This window comes from Aptenodytes patagonicus, chromosome 2 (genome assembly GCF_965638725.1).
Source record: "Aptenodytes patagonicus chromosome 2, bAptPat1.pri.cur, whole genome shotgun sequence".
In the NCBI taxonomy this organism is placed as follows: Eukaryota; Metazoa; Chordata; class Aves; order Sphenisciformes; family Spheniscidae; genus Aptenodytes; species Aptenodytes patagonicus.
In genome coordinates, this window is record NC_134950.1 from 25827566 (window position 1) to 25846695 (window position 19130).

The following is a 19130-nucleotide window of genomic DNA, read 5'->3' on the forward strand; positions in this document are numbered from 1 at the left end:
CGAGCAAGCGGTGGGAAGGACCCTTTTCTGCCTGCCCCCCCTCTCCTGGCTCCCGAATGGTCTCGCCCGAGTTGGGGGGGGGACGGGGGGGGGGGACGCACGTGAGCTGGGCCGCGCGCCGGAGCGGCGCGAGGGGCAGGTGAGGCGTTGCGGGTCCCGACGGCCGGCCGGGCTGCGTGGCGGGGGCCGAGGCTGCGTGGCGGGGCGGCCGCGCTCGCCCTCCCGCGGGCCGGGCTCGCTGCCTGCGGAGCGGCACGCCCTCACGCAGGCTGTACGCAGAGACTGCCGGGCTGGGACGGCCTGCAAGGGGCGGCGAGCGCGGCCTGGCTTCCCCCCGCCCTGTGGCGGGGAGTGAGGTGGCGGCTGTGCGCGGAGGGCCCCGTCCCTCGGGCAGGGTTTAGGTCCCGGCTGGGCTTCCCCCGTACTCCCGAGGGAACGGCTGTCGTGCAAGGCAGCGGGCGGCGGCGTTCAGAGCCGGCTCCTCCTCAGTTACGCCTCCGTTTGTCACGCGTTTAAAGCCTCAAAGCAGCTACTTAGTGCTTTGTAGCGAGTAATTTCTGCTTTAATGCTCAGGGAATTAACGCTCACGCTCCCAGCCCTGCGGGCGAGGTGAGGCAGCGCCTGTGTTACTTCTCAGCCCTTTTTCTCCCAGCAGGATGCTGTGCTGAGGTGGAAGATGGCTTTGTGGGCTCGGCAGGTCTCCCGCTGGCGTTGCCTGCTGCAAACGGCCCGTGCTGCTGAATTTCCTCGGAGGCTGAGGATCTGCAGCAGCACCGCACAGGCATGTCGCGGGTTCGCCCCTCTGGGTCTGCTGCCCTCTAGAAATGACGTTCTTCCGTGGAGATTGCAGGCATGCAGGCATATATCTGTAGGAAGCTGTTCTCCACCTGATAGTGCCAAGGATGGATCCTTTTCTTCTCCCGAAAGTAACTTGCCTTCACCAGTAAAACAGGAACAAGCAAAAGCAGAAACATTACCTGACCTAAATGCAAAAATACTCTATGAAGGTAAGAGGCCTTAGGGATACCATTTCTCCTGAAATCACGCTTTCAGTATTACCCTTGGTTCTCCTTTTTTGGTCTGTTTATCTAAAATACTTATCTGAAATTCCTGACTCACTTGTTTTTAGCCCCATAGTTAACGCAGAACTCCTGTGGTCATTCTAGCATATAAAGAATACCTTTAAGCCGAGATAAAGATATGATTTGGGTAGAAATGTCAGAGTGGAGTTGCTGTTTGAAGAACTTTGCTTTTCGTAACTCTACCTGCAGCAGCTGAGCATTTGCCTTTCCTTCATAGTTATACTGGAACAAAATAGAGGGGTTTGTTTGTTGTTTTGGGGGTGGGTTTGTTTTTTTGAGCAGGAGTCGGGGAAGCCACCCCTGAAGCAGCTCGCACAAAGCAGCCGTCTGAATGATCAGGGATGAACAACAGGAGGCAGCAGAGTGTGAAGCCTGCTTAAGCACTGCCCTGATGAGAAATGCTCGTCAAACTGTCTCCTGAGGAAAGGAGATAGATACAAGGTCGCCTTGGTGTTGTTGCCCTGAGGAAATTGCCTCACTTTTCTCTACTTTTCTATATAAGTGAGGATAAAAAAAATACCACGCTCTGAAAATAATTCTAGTATGCTGAGGAAACTTGCTCTGGATTACTAAGCAGTCTTGTATGTTCAGATTCTGCTTTGAGCCCAGCCAACTTGGATCCTACAGAGCTTATTTTTGGGGTGGCTCAGAGCTGCAACTGAGATCTGTGTGTTTGTGCAGCTGGTTCTGGAAACAGTGCTGCACCAGAACTGACAGGTCAGCCAGCTCGTATGTGTCTGCACCTGCAGTGCGGTTTATTTATGTGCCAGATTTTTATCTGCCAGCAGACTTACTGTTGTATATGTGTGTGTGGAGCATTTTGCCCAGTTGGCAGTGTATATAATGGAATAAACATAATTGCTAACTTTTTTTTTTTTTTGGTAACTTGAGGTATGTTTCCTGATAGGACATTTAAAGAACTTAAAGTGGCAAAAAAAGGGCATCTATGCTTCCAGAATGGGCCTTGGTGTGTATTGGTTCAGTCCTCAACAAGTTGAAAGGAAATGCTTGATATCCGTATGGATTCCTAGAGAGTTCTTACTACTGTTTAAGGTGTAAATGTTGCTAAGAATGTTTTACTGTGCTTTTGTTTCTGAGGCTTTTAGAAGAAGAAGTGGCGAGACCTTCAGCAGCTATTAAGCTAGTCTGTGCAACTCTTCCTAGAACAATAGGATCTTCCTACTTATTTTGGAACCTGTCCTGGTAGTTCTGGTGTGGCTTTGTTTGTTTGACATGGAAGAGTGTTACCCTAGTCTCTAGGAGGTCCTTGTGCGAAGGTACAGGACACAGAAAATCCCCATCCTGCAGAGTTTATAACTAGGGCTGTTGATCAGTAGTCAGTTTGATAACTGAGGTGGATGCTAGCAGTCAGCCTGCAAAACGGTAATCTTGATCTAGCTGCTGTGAGCTCCTATCAATGGAAAAACAGATCAGTTTAGAGAAATATTTTTTAAAAAGACACTGAGCATTGTGACTTGGAACACGTAAGGGGAAACAAGCATAATGATGTTCACTTGGAAACCTTAATGAGTAGGAAATGGAGCTTGACTTCTTTAGCTGTTAGAGGTGGTGGCAGTCAGCAGCCATTCTGTAATGGATAAGACATGATAGCTTGGTTGAAGTTGACTGTGGAATACCTTGAAAGTTAAAACAACTGCAGTTCAGGCATCAGATTCAGAAGAGGCACAAAGTAGTGGGCTTGTCAGGTTATGAAAAATAATCTTTACAGTAGCTTTTGATCTGAATATGATCGGGCAAGAATGCATTTGTAAAGACACGAAAGAAAATTCTTTCTCAAGAAGATGATGTGATCTGTTGCCTGCAGCGATCAAGGCAGCAGACTGAAGGCAGGCTTGCTGGGTACTATGCTCAGATCTGGCCACATGAGCAAGAGTTGATGGGTAGTGACAAGGAGATGGAACAGAGACAAAAACTGGGAGTAGAGTCTATGTTTTCATATGTTTTCAAATAATAGTAGATTGGCTGTTCATCTCATGCACAGTGTTCTTGCATTTTGAAATGGATTTTAACAGATCTGTATTGCATTTGGTGGGAGCAGCTTTGTCTTTCACAAAATGCATTTGGGTCTTCTATATTTGTTTCTTAGACTGGGATGACATCCCGTCTTCGTCTGCTTTGGAGGAGATTTCTGAGGAAGAAGCCGTACAGATCATTGCAGAACCGCTTCTTCCCCTTCGGTCTTCCACGCTCCGAGATTATGTCGATCACTCGGAAACCCTGGCGAAACTTGTCAACCTAGGTATGTGTGATTTTGTTTATGTGGTTTGCCTATGTCTGGAGCTTTGGAGATTCTATAATTTGTGTTTTGATCTTACTGGTTGCCTTGTAAACTTGAAAATAGGAACAGTGACCAATGGCTAAGGGCACCTGAACGTTATCCAGGGTAAACAGAAAAAGAAAGGGGACTGCATGACTCACTAGCAATACTATATTAGTTGAAGGCAAGGCTGGCTAGCTTTAGTCCCTTAGTGCTGTGGATGCTAGAAGGAGGCATCTCCCACAGCTTCCAGAGGTGAGGAGCACTTTGTGTGACTTGATTGGTCTCTCTTCTTTTGGGCTGGTTAAGGATGCTTTAATTTGCTGCAAAAGAAATTGCAGCTCTCCGTCCTTGGAAGGAAGGCAGGAAGGAGAGCGGTTGCTGTGCAGAACCTTAGAAGTGGGGCACAGTAAACTGGAGAGGCAAGGAGGAAGAGATGGAAGAGAACCTTACTTCTCATCAAAAAGCACTTGGACTGTGCAAGGATAGCTGAGTTCAAGGTTGCTGGCCACCTCCTTGTTTCCCAAAAGTGCAAGGAACACTAGAAGGAAGTTGGAGAAATAAATATTTGAGAGGGGGACATCTGGCTCCATGCAGTAACAAATTGCTATGTGTGAGCCAGTATCCAAAGACACTTCACTGCAAAATCATCCCCTTCCCTTGTATAATGGAGTTGGGAATTCCTTGCACACATACTTCTGTGCAACAAGAGTAAGTCTCTATGTGTGGCACGTGCTAGTGCACTTGATTCCTCACATGCAGGATTCACTGCAAATGTCTTCCTTCAAAAAATAAACTTAGCAAAAGCATCTAAAATGACTGCTTGTTTTATCTGGAATCTTTCCACAATACACAAGGTGGTGTGACCTTGCTGTGTTGAGCAGTTGAAGCATGCTAAATCATGCTAAAAAAAAGGAGTAGTCCTATGAATTTCAGCATGCCTTCCTGAAACATTTATAGGAAGTAGGGTCTGTGTTTAATTAAAACAATATCTAATTTTGTTTGTTGTAGGAGTTGACTTATCCCAAGTGGAGAAACGTCAAAAAGCAGGTCAGCTCTTACTGACCTTGGACTTTGAAAAAGATATAAGAAAAATACTTCTGTTTCTTAAGGATGTGGGTGTAGAAGACAATCAGCTGGGACCATTCCTGACCAAAAATCCATACATCCTTGCTGAAGATGTGGAAGCTTTAGAAACCAGGTAAGCCTTTCAAATAGCAGCAGGGTGTTAAGACCCTTGGCTTGAAGATCTGTTTTCCCAGTTGGCTTAACCTTGTCTGAACCTGTGTTGGTGCTGCTTCCTTTCTCACTCGATCCCTGGCTCCATGTTCCTGTGCCTTCCCCATCAGTCAGCGTTAACATGTGGTGGTATCAGAAGTCGAGTCAACACCCTGATCCACCTGAAAACTGTCCATTAACAAATTCTACTGCTCATCCCTGTCTCTCTGCCACAGAGGAAGAAGCTTACCATCCTAGGCCACTTGCTTTACCTGTGTCAGCTTGGATTCCAAAATGTTGGTCCCTGAGGTTTTACCTAAATTTGTAGAATATTAACCTCTTCAGACATGCTTTGAAACTGCTCTTCTAGATGATATGTCTACCCATACCTTGTGAATTCTGCAGTAAAAGAAGCAGACCAGATCTTTTCTGTGTTTACTTCTAATAGCAGCAGAAGGTTTTGGTGACTTTTTTTTTTCCTGTTGTCCAGCACAAACTGAGCACAAGACTACAATGAACTAATTTTTGCATGTGTTCACACTTGTATGGCCCTAGACTGTTCCTCAGTGTCACCCAGCTTGTCTGTGCATAAGGGTAAATACCAGGCTCATTAGAAGATGTCATATCTTAGACAAAAGCTTATTTAGTTAGCTGCCCTGTGGAGTTTGTTTTGTTTTTTTAAGCTTATTTATGTGTGTACCAAAAATACCAAAGATGGAATTCTTTTTTTTTTTTTTTAAGAAAAGTCATTGTGTTCATGGGTCTTTCTTCTGAGACTGTAGGGGAAACAAGCTGTTTTCTCCATTTACTGTCAAACTTTTGTTTTCTGTATCACCCTCTCCTACTCCTCTCTGCTCTTTTTAATGTCTTAAATGTAGATGCTGTGTACTGCAGACTGTACTTCATGCAGTCTAGCTTATTAGAGAACACTAACTTCAGAAAATGCTGCATTCTGAATATAAAGGCTACGTGAATGAAAGTAAGCACTGAAGAAATAAGATAACTATATACACATATTCCTCTTTCTCCACCAGCATGACTTGGAAAGTGATGGGATTTGTGTCAGAAGTTGACTGAAGTCTGCTGATTTCAGCAATTCAAGTGTTGTCTGAATCAAATTGTGTAATTGTGGGACAGTCCCCAACAGTGGGACTTCCTCTTTAATGGCAGTTATTTCATTAACAAATCTTTGTCTGGTCAGCTCTAGAGATATAATGGGAAAATACTGCAATGTAAAGTAGCTTTAAAAACCTTTAGCTGAGTCAAAGGGAAAGGTGGTCAAAACAAGAATACTGAGGAGCTGTGGCAGATCTACCTGGCGTGGTCTAAGACATCACTGACAGCAGCTGTCCATTCTCCCTGCGTTGGAAATCAACCATCACGGTACTGTTTTGTCACATGTGTGTGCATTGTGGCCGCATGAGTGCAGATTTTGACTGTTCCTTCAGTGGGCTTAAGCTAGGATGCTGGACTTCATCCTGCAGAGACTGAGATACCTGTGCTGATGCTGGTCATGTTGAGGTCTTATGGTTGTAACTGTTCGTATCTATTCACAGAAGCCTGTCCTTAATGTTTTTGCATTGTTAACTTTGGAGGACTAGTTCCAGAGCTTTAAAGATAAGGTTTGTATTTGTGGCAGAAAGCCTTTCACTTCTAAAGAAAAATCTTCCTGAAGTTAAATAACTGGAATTAAAATATTCAAGATCTTTGAAATAATGCATTGTAATAATATAAATAATCTATTAAAAAAAAAAAAGTTATTCTTAATTCTTCATTTATCTGAAATAACTGAATGTAGGTTTTAGGCCCTTATTTTCATGAATCCACAGTCACTTTCTGCAAAGGTGCTTTGCCCTAGGGATGGTGTGGTGGCTTGTAACTGCGTTCCACTCTTCTTCCTTGTTGGTTTATGGATACAAACAGCTTCTCTGTATTTCTTTGCTTTAGTACTTCCTTCCAGATTTTTGCAGGTGGGATACCATTAAGGCGTGAGAGACTTAAGGTACCAGCACCAGACTACGGGGTTGTACTTTTTTCCTTTTTTATTTTTTTCTTTTTTTTTTTTAAACTTATCTGTGTCTTACAGTCATAGAGATCCTAGCTTTCTTTACTCAGCTGTATTTGTTTGGTGCGTACCTATAAGAAGTTTGATTCTGAAATGGAATTACTTTAGTCTTCTGATTCATACTTCCATTAGGTGTGTTGATTATAGAAAAAAATTCAGGAAAATGGACTTTTATTTTCAAAATTACTCCAGACAGGCTTGCATTAATTCAGCAGTTCTTTTACAGAACAACTTGTGTGTTTGTGTGCACTTTGTAATGAACTCAAAACGTCTTGGACTTTAAAAATTCCAGAAAAGAAAGTCTTTCTGCTTGGCTTTTGCACGTAGTAGCTGTCCAAGACAGAAATCTGAAAATATGGCTTTTTGGAAGCAGGCCCATTAGTAGACTCATGTCTAACATATACCTGACTTTTCTTCTTTCTCCTCTGTTCTTCCATCCTCCTGTTCAGTAAGTGGCCTTACAAAAACAATATCCAAAAAGAACCTGTGTCATTTTTCAGCAGTAGTTTTGAGTCTAGATGTCAGAGTTGCTTATACTCTTCTGAAGAGAGTATTTTTCGCTATGATGAACATTCTAACTCTCCTGTGAAGTCAGATTTGCTTTTCAGTGACTGCCCTGTGGCACTGCCTGATTAGTAAAGTAAGGGCTGAATGGGGAAATCCAATTTCTTCTTCATTTTCTGCAGCTTGATTTTTTTCAGTAAGTTTATCTCTGGCAGTGGTGAATGCTTTCCTGCAAGCTTTAAAGTAAGTGTGCTGCGGAGGGTGTGTGGCAGGCTGTGAAGTGAATGTGTCTCAGATAGCTGTCTTTTGAAAGCTCAGTATCACCTTTGCATAAACACTTCGGTGCAGATGGACATGGTATTGGTTACATCACTCTGGAATGTTTTATTGCTATGGATTCCACGTTGCCAGGAAACAAAACACAAATTTCAATAGATTTGGCATTTGACTTCAGATAAACACTGTAAAAGTCAAAACATTCCATAATTCATAACAATTCTGACAGTTGCAAATCAGTGTCTGTACTGCAGCTGCACCAGATGCTTTGTTTTACAGTATTGTTAATGATGACTTAAAACTGTTAACATGCTACATAGAACTGCTGACCCCTGTAGTAGAACGAGGGCTAACCTTGGTGCCAACACTCACAAATTTATCTCAAACTTTGGTCAGGTTGGATGTGCTTCTTTAATATACCAGTTTCTGATTAAACCAGAGTCAGGTTATTACAATATTGCCATCGCTCTTTTAAGTTTCTTCCCTTTCCAGGATGCAAAGAAATGCTTCAGGTGTGAATCTTAATGACTTGTTAACAGAAAACAAATGGAGGGGAGTCAGGACAACCAAAAGGTTTTATCTTTAATCTGCTTATTTAGGTATGTTTCTAGGATGCTTAGCAGTTGTGGCCTTGAAAAGTTGAATGGAAGAAGTATAGTGTAGCCAAGCTGCAGCATTCAAAACATAATGGGATAATTTTTGAAGGGTCAATTGTTTATTGTTATGTTCTGCATTTCTCCCTCTCTTAACCTCTCCTTGTCTCTGAGGCTCCTGCAGCCAGTTCCATCAGCATTGTCTGGAGCCTAGGCTGCTACCTTCTGTGTTGGGGTGCCTGCTCAGTTAGGAATTGGTCCTCTAGAGCTTGTTCTTAGATCTTCTGTCTAGAGGTTTTTGGCTTGTGATTACTTCATTTTTTAGGGTTTGTGGAAAGACAGGGAGGTTGTAGTGACTGGAAGGTATTTTTATTTTTTTTCTCTCCACAAGACATGATTTAACACATAGCCCATCTTTTGCTGAATATCTGCTTCTGCAGAATATTCTACAATCTATTTAGTATCTTAATTACTGCCAGATAAATTCAGTTCTTCTATGCTCCAAGTTCATCTGACAGCAAATACTTCTGTATATGCTTATCTATAACCAAAGGGAACCTCTTCAAATTGTAGTTCAGTTTTTTTGTAAATGGTGGTACATGGGTTAATCATGTCTGGTTTTATTTTGTGTGCTGTATTTCCCCCCCTGTTCCTTTTTCTGGGAGCTGTGGTAATAATCTACTGCAAGTAGTACTTGAAATAGGATTTCACTTTCACTGAACTCAACAAAGTTTGGAAAAAGTTTTGAGTTGGAAAGAGAGCAAGCAAGCTCTGTTAAACATAAAAACTTTAGTCAGCTCCTTCTCCTTTCTGACAACCAGGTGTTTTGTAGCTAAATCCTTGGACCAGTGACTGAAAGTAGGGACCTGTTGTAACAAAAGTAACTTCAGCTGATTTAGAAATGTCTTTTTGGACAATGTCTTCACAGATAGCATTGTTGTATGATATTTCTACTCCAGTGCTATTGGCAAAACAGGGATGTATGAGGTATAGTACTCTGTTCTTTCAGCAGTAGAAATGGAATTCATTAAAATAGCAAAAGGCTGTATATATCTTCTTGTCCATAACCTATGATGATCTATTAATGTGTTTGCAATCTAGGAGACAGGCTGGTAGTTAAACGTAGGTTAACATAGTTATCTGCTTAAGTACAGCTGGAAGGAATTAAAATCTGTCTTCAGTATTGACATTCTGCTCTGAGGTTTATTTTACTTCTAATTAATTGGAAGGGATGGTATTTTGCTTTTATGATAACTGCAGATTTCCCCCTAATTATTTTTGGCAGGGTTGCATGTTAATGCTAGAACATCTGTCCGTTTATAAGATATCACTGAGGAATTTAAGCAAGTACTGAATAAATGGAGGCAATAAAATTTTCATCACTGGATTTTATTTTGTTTTTTTTCTCCTTCTAGAGTGGCTTACCTAAAATCAAAAAAATTTGGTAAGGCAGAAATTGCTCAGATGGTCTCAAGAGCTCCATATTTGCTGTTGTTTTCAGTGGAAAGACTGGATAACAGACTGGGTTTCTTCAAAAATGAACTTGGCTTCAGTGTAAAAAAGGTAAAGACTTTACGCTGAAGTCTTTAGGTACTTTGTCAGCGACAACTGTAAGGCCTTGGAACATGAATACTTCATGTGTTTGGAGGTTATGCACAAACATTAGTGACATTACCGACGGTAACACAGAGGGTTACAGGAGGATAATATGATTTTAACTGTCTATAGAAGTAATACGGACATCTAACGTTCAAAGGTCCTGAAGTACAGTTCTTGAAGATGATCTGCTGCAGGTTATTGTCAAACAAGCATGTGTATGTCCAGTTTTATTATCTGAGGTGGGTCAGAGGACTGAATCCATTGCTGAAACAGCAAGCAGCTTTTTTAACTTAGTTAAAGTTTAACTTAGAAAATTAGTTGGCTCTCTTCATCTCTTCAAGACACTGTAACATACTTAACTCATCAGTGAAAAATAGTCTAATCTGCAAATACCATATTAAACTAAATGGCAAATCATATGCTCAGCTCACCAAGAGTAACCCCTGGGTTCGCTCATGAGTGCTTACCCTATTAGGTGCTTAGCAGGTGTTTAGAACCATGCTTTGGGATCTTCAGAGGAGGTAGTAGCTGGACTTTCCTGGAATAAGTGGGCAGCGTTAGTTGTTTCCTGCAGTAGCTGGGGATTGCAATAAATGTCAAGTTCCAAGTGGAATCTGGTGTTTTTCTATTGGCTTCTGTTAGCTGAACAGTCATAGCTGTCACAGTGCCTGTTGCTGGCCTTTCCATGCTTGAGGTAAGAGATCTCTCTGGAAAAGGGTTTAGTCACTGCCTTGTACTCAGGGCAGATTACAAGTAATCACATGGCTTAGGGCATGTGGAGTAATTTCTTGTATTGCCATAATACTATGGTCTCACCAGATCCTGAGGTAGACAAATTCCACTGCAGTTGGAAAATCCTTTTATAGCCTCTATCAGGTAGTGTTTTGTTTACTTTTTTTAAAAAGGTGGGAGGAAACAACTTGAGCACTGAGAGAGATTGGGCATTTGAGCATGCTTTCTACTTTTGGGGTATGCTTTTACTCCCTCTCCCTGTCTGTTTTACAACAGCTATGTTATTTTTTGTTTTTCAAACAAACGTTTGAGTAACTTTTTGCATCTTAATGTACTGCTGCTTCATGCAAACTCATCTTTGGGGTAGAGATAAAATGAAATGCAAGTGAAAGTGCATCCCTCTTCCAACTGGGGGAAAAAAAAGTTTGAGAGACCTCTATCTTTCTTTCACAGATGAATTCACAAGCAAGCTTTCAGTAATAATCTTTCCTTTGTGTGTTTCCCCTAATTGTAGACAAAGGATCTGGTAATTCGTCTTCCAAGGCTTCTGACTGGCAAATTAGAGCCTGTAAAAGAAAATCTTCAGGTGAGCTTATTAGTAGATATTAAAAGTGTATTGTGTATCCACATAGTTTAAGAGTTGTCAGAAGATAAAATTCCTGGAGGAGAATCCTGCACAGAAAGAATTTAATGAAATAATTTTAGTAGAGATATAAAATAACAGGATTTTGTTAAACAATTTCTTTTCCGCTATAGCTTGCAAGCTCACAGCATATGTGGAGCAGTATCTTATTCCGTCTTCTGCTCTGATGTAGGTTAGAAACTTCATCTGGGTCCCTTCCTGCCAAAAGCTGCCATCTCATGACACAAATTGTTACCCATTTCTTTACAGCCAGTGAAAAATAGGGCCTTGCTCCCTCCTTTTTTTTTTTTTTCTCCTTAATTATTATGTTTTTTTGCTAACTTGGATTGTCCATGAGGATTTAGGAGCAAGAAATGTGCAGTTGATTATTTTCCTCTTGGCAGGTAGCTAGTCTGCCAAAATGTGCATTTGACACCTATTGTCTGATAGCAGATGGTCGTTATTAACAACTGTTGGGTAAATAACTTCAAACCCACAGGGACTCCTTTCCCTTTTGAAAATGTAACTATGTATTGGTTTAATTATTGTGCTGTAAAGCCATCTAGGCCAAACAGCATGATGTAGTGTAACAATTTGAGAAATCCCATTATCCTATAATGCATAACTATGAATTAAAATATATAATTTTCAGACAGACTCACTGCTCTGAAACTATTAAACACTGTTCCCAGTGCAATCTGAAATGTGTGTGTGGTAAGGGAGGAGACTGGAAAGTAGCAGACTGTTCCAATTAATAGTGCTTTCTTTTTAATGAACATTGTTTCCACAGGCTAGGGATTCAGTATATTATAATGAATGTGTTTTTAAGATCCTCAGTTCTTTGTGACTATCTTGTCTATCTATCAAAAAATGTATAGTGTAGCATACTTATTTTTAACACGTTCTAGAGAGAGAGGAAGAATTTTTAGGTCCTCATTATTAGAATCTACTGATACTTCGAAGCCCCAGCCTTTCAGGAGGTTGGATGTCTCAGATTCAGAATCTGGGTGCAGACCTGTATGTCCCAAGCTGGTGGTGGGCAGGCAGTACTCAAAGTGAAACCATATACCAGCAGTTCAGAAGTGATCTGGTGGTATCCCTCGTTCTGAGTGGGCTGTTATTTAGAAACAACTGCTGCAGCTGATACTGGTTGTCAAAAGATACCAATAAAGGAGCTGAAGGATGGCTTATTCCATCCTCTGAAGGTTTCATCAAGCACAATTAGAGATTCACTGGTAGGGTAAAACTGGAAAGCTTGCATTACCACCGCCTGTTGTGGGAATCATATAGAGTATGTTGAATATTGCTGGGGCTTACACAGTAAGGATATTGGCATATGTGGTCTAGAGAGTTACCGAATATTAAATATGCTTGCTGTCAAACTGAGTGCAGTCAAAGCAACTTTGACTTGATCTCACTGTTCATGTCAAGAGAGTAGAAAAGCTCAAGATTCTTGCCACAATTACCTCTACAGTGGGGCCAGCTATACATCTCCACTGATTTAACGTCAGGTCTTACTCTTGGTTGTATATCTTAATGCCATAAGTTACCCCTGCCAACTCAGATCCGTGGAAGACACCACTAAAGTGCAAACACATCTCTTCATATTTGAATGCTGTCTTAGTTGATTAGTATTTCTTGTGATATGCAAATATTTGTGAAGCAGATAAGGAAGAACCAGGAATCAGTTGAAAGACCTGATTATAGTCACGTCTAGAAACAATTCCCTGTAAGGATCTGGAAGTCCTAAGGTAGCTTCAAAACCCAGATTCTAAGCCCTTCCCTTTGTATTTGTCAGGCAGTTTTGGAAAAGAGCTGCAGTCTTGGCACATCAAACTGGAAAAACAAAAAGCACCACCTTTTTGCCAACTGAAGAAGTACCTGAGTTGTATTTGAAAGTCTGGTTATGTTGACTGACAAGCACACCCACTTCATGACCGAAAACAAGCTGCTTGTAAATGTCACTGGAGGATAGAAGAAATGGCTGAGTTACCAGACACTCTTGTGTGCTGAATTCCTTTCTCAACAACTCAATGAACTGCTTGCCATTCTGCACTTTGGGAGGAGTGCTCATGATTTTATTGAAAAAATGTGTTTTGTTTTCCTTTTGGGAAACCATAATTGAAGTCAAGGCAGTGTCTGAAAAAGACATCTTACTTTAGACTCATAGAATCGTTTAGGTTGGAAAAAACCTTTAAGATCATTGAGTCCAACCGTTAACCTAGCACTGCCAAGTCCACCACTAAACCATGTCCCTAAGCACCACATCTACACGTCTTTTAAATATCTCCAGGGATGGTGACTCAACCACTTCCCTGGGCAGCTTGTTCCAATGCTTGACAACCCTTTTGGTAGGAAATTTTTCCTCATATCTGATCTAAACCTCCCCTGGCACAACCTGAGGCCGTTTCCTCTCATCCTGTCGCTTGTTACTTGGGAGAAGAGACCAACACCCACCTTGCTACAACCTCCTTTCAGGTAGTTGTAGAGAGCGATGAGGTCTCCCCTCAGCCTCCTTTTCTCCAGGCTAAACAAGCCCAGGTCCCTCAGCCGCTCCTCAGAAGACTTGTTCTCCAGACCCTTCACCAGCTTTGTTGCCCTTCTCTGGACACGCTCCAGCACCTCGACGTCCTTCTTGTAGTGAGGGGCCCAAAACTGAACACAGTATTTGAGGTGTGGCCTCACCAGTGCCAAGTACAGGGGCACGATCACTTCCCTACTCCTGCTGGCCACACTAGTTCTGATACAGGCCAGGATGCCATTGGCCTTCTCGGCCACCTGGGCACACTGCTGGCTCATGTTCAGCCGGCTGTCGACCAACACCCCCAGGTCCTTTTCTGACAGGCAGCTTTCCAGCCACTCTTCCCCAAGCCTGTAGCGCTGCATGGGGTTGTTGTGGCCGAAGTGCAGGACCCGACACTTAGCCTTGTTGAACCTCATACAGCTGGCCTCAGCCCATTGATGGCTGTCCAGATCCCTCTGTAGAGCCTTCCTACCCTCAAGCAGATCAACACTCCCACCCAGCTTGGCGTCATTTGCAGACTTACTGAGGGTACACTTGATCCCCTCGTCCAGATCATTGATGAAGATACTAAACAGAACTGGCCCCAAAACTGAGCCCTGGGGAGCATCTCTTGTGACTGGCCGCCAACTGGATTTGACTCCATTCACCACAACTCTTTGGGCCCGGCCGTCCAGCCAGTTTTTTACCCAGTGAAGAGTACACCTGTCCAAGCCATGAGCAGCCAGTTTCTCCAGGAGAATGCTGTGGGAAATGGTGTCAAAGGCTTTACTAAAGTCTTGGTAGACAGCACTCACAGCCTTTCCCTCATCCACTAAGCGGGTCACCTTGTCATGGAAGGAGATCAGGTTAGTCAAGCAGGACCTGCCTTTCATAAACCCATGCTGACTGGGCCTGATCACCTGCTTGTCCTGTACATGCCACATGATGGCACTCAAGATGATCTGCTCCGTAACCTTCCCCAGCACTGAAGTCAGACTGACAGGCCTATAGTTGCCCAGATCCTCCTTCCGGCCCTTATTGTAGATGGGCATCACATTTGCTAACCTCCAGTCAACTGGGACCTCCCTGGTTAGCCAGGACTGCTAGACGTTTAGACATTAACCAAGTGTAAAATAAATTGAATACACCACATATTCTACACATCTCTTTGAGGTTCAACAGACTTCAGTTGAAGACTACAGGACTGAAATTATACTCCCTAATATAAAAATGTAACTTGGATACCTTAGCAAAAGAAATAACACATTAACAAAAGTAGTCACTAGCTATTTGATTGCTGTGTTTTACAGAGCTCAACAGCTCCACAACTAGAAAGTCAGTCTTTTTTGACAGCTTGGTATTGAAACTGATAAAAGACTCTTAGGGGAGAATTTTTATGCTTGTAACTGCCATGCATACTGAGACACAGCTATTTTGTTCATATATCAGACAAGCTGAAAAATACATAGCATTCACAGAAGTCATCTTTACTTCAGGGATACTCTATAAACAAATTACACTTTAACCAAGAATGATAAATAATTTGCACTGTCTGACTTGAGAAGAACTGGAGTGGCAGATGTTATTGTGGGTTGCATTCTTGTTGCTGTGTGACAAAGGGTAGAAGAATTTTGCATTAGTTTGTTTCAGTGGCACGTTAAAATAAGCTAAGTTTGCTGTAGCTGACTTTTGAAGATAAAATTGTGCTCTTTTTCAGGTTTGTCAGATTGAACTTGGTTTTCAACATAATGAAATTCAACAGATTGTGTTTAAAACCCCCAAGATTTTAACTGCAAGTAAAAAGAGACTCAAACAGACATTTGACTACTTACACAACATAATGGGCATTCCCCACCACATGCTTACTCGCTTTCCTCAGGTGAGCTGTTAATCTGGGAATAAATTGTAGGTGCTCTTTGCACAGCTGCTTCACTGGTTTGGTGCTGAAGGTGGAGCCTCAGCGTATGCAGGACACGCATGAATTCTTCAACTTGTTTGTGGTGTTTAATTGGGATAACTTTATTTAGCACTTCAGCACCCATTGAGGATTCCAGTGTGGAAGTGCCCTTCTTCTCCCCCTGCCACATGTGACACCACCACTGCCACCACCCCCAGTCTTGCAAATTTTTAAGTTTTCAACAGAAGTAGTCATGCTCATCTCTTCTGGATTCATGCAAGAGAGATTACTGCCTGCTTAGGGATTCCTTGTACTGAAATCTTACCTAGCTAAGAGACACAAGGGAAGACAGATCATGCAGAAGATCTGTTCATTAGATAACATGTATACAAAAAAAATTCTTTTGGATTTGTCTAGTTAAAAAATAAATTTTATAGATTCTAGGATCTGAAAATATAGTTTAAAGGTAAGAGAAGTTCTGTCCGTTAGGCAATCAGATTCTCATTGATCTTCCTATTGCTGCGGCAATAGCTAAAAAATCACAAGAGTGAAAATAGATTAATTTCTTGATGACTATTTCGTTTTTTTCTCTCTCACTACTGTTATTCCCTCACAAATTAAAAGTTGAAAGCATTAGTCACTTCATCCAATGCTGACATGCAGTCACACTAGCTTCTTACAAGGAAAAAAAGAAAGCACAAATTACAACTTCTGAACCGCAATAATTTTCTTCCTGAAGCAAGGCTAGTAGGGAATCTTAACTGTCTAATCTAACTAGCTAAAAAGCCAAAATTGTGTAGGGAAATAAAACTACTCCCCAGGATTTTGATTACTTATCTTTATCTTTACTTAACAAGGATGCTTGCTATAACTCCATTCCCTGTGTCACTTTTGCCCTCCTTGACCAAGCACAAGTCTTGCTCACTTCCTTCTCAATTGTCTTATTGTTGGCTTCAGGGTGGTTCACCTCATTATTTCTCTTCCCTTTGTTTGGAAGGGTAACTGGAGAGTTTCCTCTATTCCTTGTTCTTGGTGCAGTGACCTTCTCTCTTCCCTGTTCTTCCCTTCCATCCTCAAAAACTCCGAGTTCCAGGATACTGCTAGTGTAACTCAGTCTGTGTATGGTCTGGCCGTTAACTTGTGCATTCACAAATGCATGCTTGTCTCCGTCAGTTCTTACTTCTATTCTGAATGACAGTAATGCTGAAAATAAGCATACAGGATTTTTTTTGTCAAATCCTCTCTGATGTTACAGCTGCTGTTGTAACCATCCTTCCTGTCAGCTAGCTCCATAAATGGTGGTTAAGGTTTTTTCCCGTCTTCTGACTCCCTCTTAAAATTCAGGGAAGGCAGAGGAGGAACAGTAGTTTTGCTTTCTGTCCTAGTTCAAATTAGTTTGCATCCTCTTGAAATCCTTCCTTCAGTAGTGTAGTCTCTCCTTTTTAGTAAAAACTCTTGCTCGCTTTCATTGCTCTAGGATTCATGTTTTCACCATTATCTTCTCTAAAGCAGCGTCTCTCTCTTCAGGTGTACTGCTCAGAAAGGCAGAGTTAGATCTCTGTTTTCGAGACTTAACTGTGCTTCTCCTGTCTTCCCCACTTCTCTCTCTTTTTAGACGTTCCACTGATTTCTTTCATGTTTCCCTTACCATTGTTCTCGCCTTTGACTGTCTAGAATTCTTTTTGTGACAAGTATCTTCAAAGGCAGGCATTGCTGTGCAGCAGAAGACAAGTGGTTGTTTTGAACCACTGCACTGTGCCTTTTGGCTGTGTTAGGACAGGAGGTGCAGCCACTCACCTTTTCCGTTGCCACTGTGCAATTAATTCGTTTGTATTATGCCATGTGGTCACCTATTCATTTCTTCCTTATAAAAATGCTCATCTGAATCTGACTGTATAAATAAATACTTCCGATAATATAGGGAAAATGCTTAGGTATTCTTGCTCCCTGTTTCTGAATGTCTCCTCTCCACTTTTTTGGCTGTGATTACACAAAAGTAATATAGTTATCATATATAAACAAAAAACCTAACATGCTTAAGAGAGTTGTATCACTCCCTGATTTCCCTTGTGTGTGTACCTCAGCATATTGTATTGAAGCATTTATTTAGAATTTAGATAATTTATATATAAATGTAACCTACCTGGTGTTTGACATAAATGAGAAGAAAAGATGCAAATTATTTGTTTTCTTCCTAGATCTTCAGTTTGTCTAAAAAACGCTCTTTTTTTAGATTCATCAGAGTCTGAAATTTAGACAACCTAAAAGATTCTTCCCTTTCTTCCTTTCTTAGGTTTTCAACTCAAAGCTATTACGGATCAAAGAGAGACATATGTTTCTTACATTCTTGGGAAGAGCCCAGTATGACCCAGCACAACCCAGCTACATCTCTCTGGACCAGCTAGTATCCTTGCCCGATGAGGTGTTTTGTACAGAGATTGCCAAAGCTTCTATACAGGACTTTGAAAAATTCTTAAAAACACTTTAATTAGTAACACATGTAAAAAGGAATAGAATAAAGTTATGAAAAAAACTACTCCCCTTTATGGTCTCTTAACTTCTTAATCACTGGTTTAAGAAGTTGTTGCTTATGAAACATTTGTAGGATGTAACGGCTCACAGTAATACTCTTTATGGTGACTTAAAAATATATTTCAGAAGGATTAAGTGTCTGCTACTGATGGAATCCTTGTAATTAATTGCTAACTTAATTGAGAGTGAATGATGCAGCACACTAACAGAAAAGTAAATTAAAGTGGATTCTTCTTTTTTTTTTCTTTCAATAATTTCAGAGTTTGGGGAGATGGAAAAACTGGCTAGTGACTTATTCCCTGTCTCACCCTCTGTCTTCTCCCCTCACCCTCCCTCCCAAAAATTAGAATAACAAGCTAATGCAGTAGTGAAGTGACGTGATTACCTGCTTTTATCTTAACAGCTAATAATGGTATTCTTTTCTTTGTACGATAGAAAGAAGTACACTTACATATGTGAAGCCCCTCATACAGAAGGGCATTTTTCAACAGGTTACAAAAGTGTTTCTTTGTGAAGCTGGCGGCTGAAGGTATATCCTAAAGGCTGTGCAGTGAAACTTGGTTTGACGTATCAAAGAAAATCAGCAAACTGAATCTAGGCAAATTACAAAAAGAAAATAAGCTCCTTCTAGATTTCAGGGACATGTATAGTTTTATTTTAAGTCACTTTTCTCTTCTCGTTGTTGAGGAGGGGAAGCAGTTTTTCCCCACCCCCGTGAGATTTGTATGGCTTTAGTATACAAGTAACCATACGAAAAGAGGCTGTAGTGTATACTTAGTTGACAGAGGTATCTTACTCAGTTATAACAGCTGAAGTAAATGCTAACATTAGGAATTGCGGGAGTATTAAAAGTACTTAATTGTATCAGTAAACAAGTCACATTAATACGGAATTATCAAATGCTTCACAGTGTATTTGGTCAAAGTGAAGAAACTGACTAAACCCAAATGCAAATTGTCTGATAGTTTATTGTTTAGAAGTTTCCATTCTTTCTGTTGAAATAGGTCAGGAAACTGAAATCCAGATGTTTTCATTTGGATTTAAGCTTATTTAATGAAAAAGTCTCAATGTTTTAAAAGCTTAGTCTTGGAGCTTAAAATACCAGTTTGAGTCACAGAAGTGTAAGAGCCTGAAGAAGATTTTGCATGCAGACAGAAGAATAAAATTCAAAAGGTTAAATTTCCCTAATAGGTGGGAAATACACTAAGGTTAAAGAGACATTTAAAGAA

At 41.3% G+C, this 19130-nt stretch overlaps 1 protein-coding gene across 2 annotated transcripts; it reads left to right on the forward strand.

The window, feature by feature from the left end:
- The first annotated feature begins 84 nt into the window (after positions 1–84).
- MTERF3 (mitochondrial transcription termination factor 3) lies at positions 85–18046 on the forward strand. 2 transcript variants are annotated; one of them, XM_076329381.1, is made up of 8 exons: positions 85–139; positions 656–1007; positions 3190–3342; positions 4372–4561; positions 9432–9579; positions 10862–10933; positions 15190–15351; positions 17663–18046. In XM_076329381.1, the coding sequence occupies exons 2-8, from the start codon at positions 677–679 to the stop codon at positions 17855–17857; spliced, it is 1251 nt and encodes a 416-aa protein (XP_076185496.1). In that variant the 5' UTR covers positions 85–139; positions 656–676; the 3' UTR covers positions 17858–18046. The 2 variants fall into 2 exon arrangements, with proteins under 2 accessions (XP_076185496.1, XP_076185495.1); XM_076329380.1 differs by having other exon boundaries at positions 86–139; positions 653–1007.
- The last annotated feature ends 1084 nt before the right edge of the window (positions 18047–19130 follow it).

Excerpts from the sequence above, each read along its gene's own strand:
- MTERF3 (XM_076329381.1), top strand. The coding sequence starts at position 677 with ATGGCTTTGTGGGCTCGGCAGGTCTCCCGCTGGCGTTGCCTGCTGCAA. Across the intron at positions 4,562-9,431 it reads GTGGAAGCTTTAGAAACCAG|AGTGGCTTACCTAAAATCAA; the intron begins GTAAGCCTTTCA and ends TTCTCCTTCTAG. Across the intron at positions 10,934-15,189 it reads CTGTAAAAGAAAATCTTCAG|GTTTGTCAGATTGAACTTGG; the intron begins GTGAGCTTATTA and ends GCTCTTTTTCAG.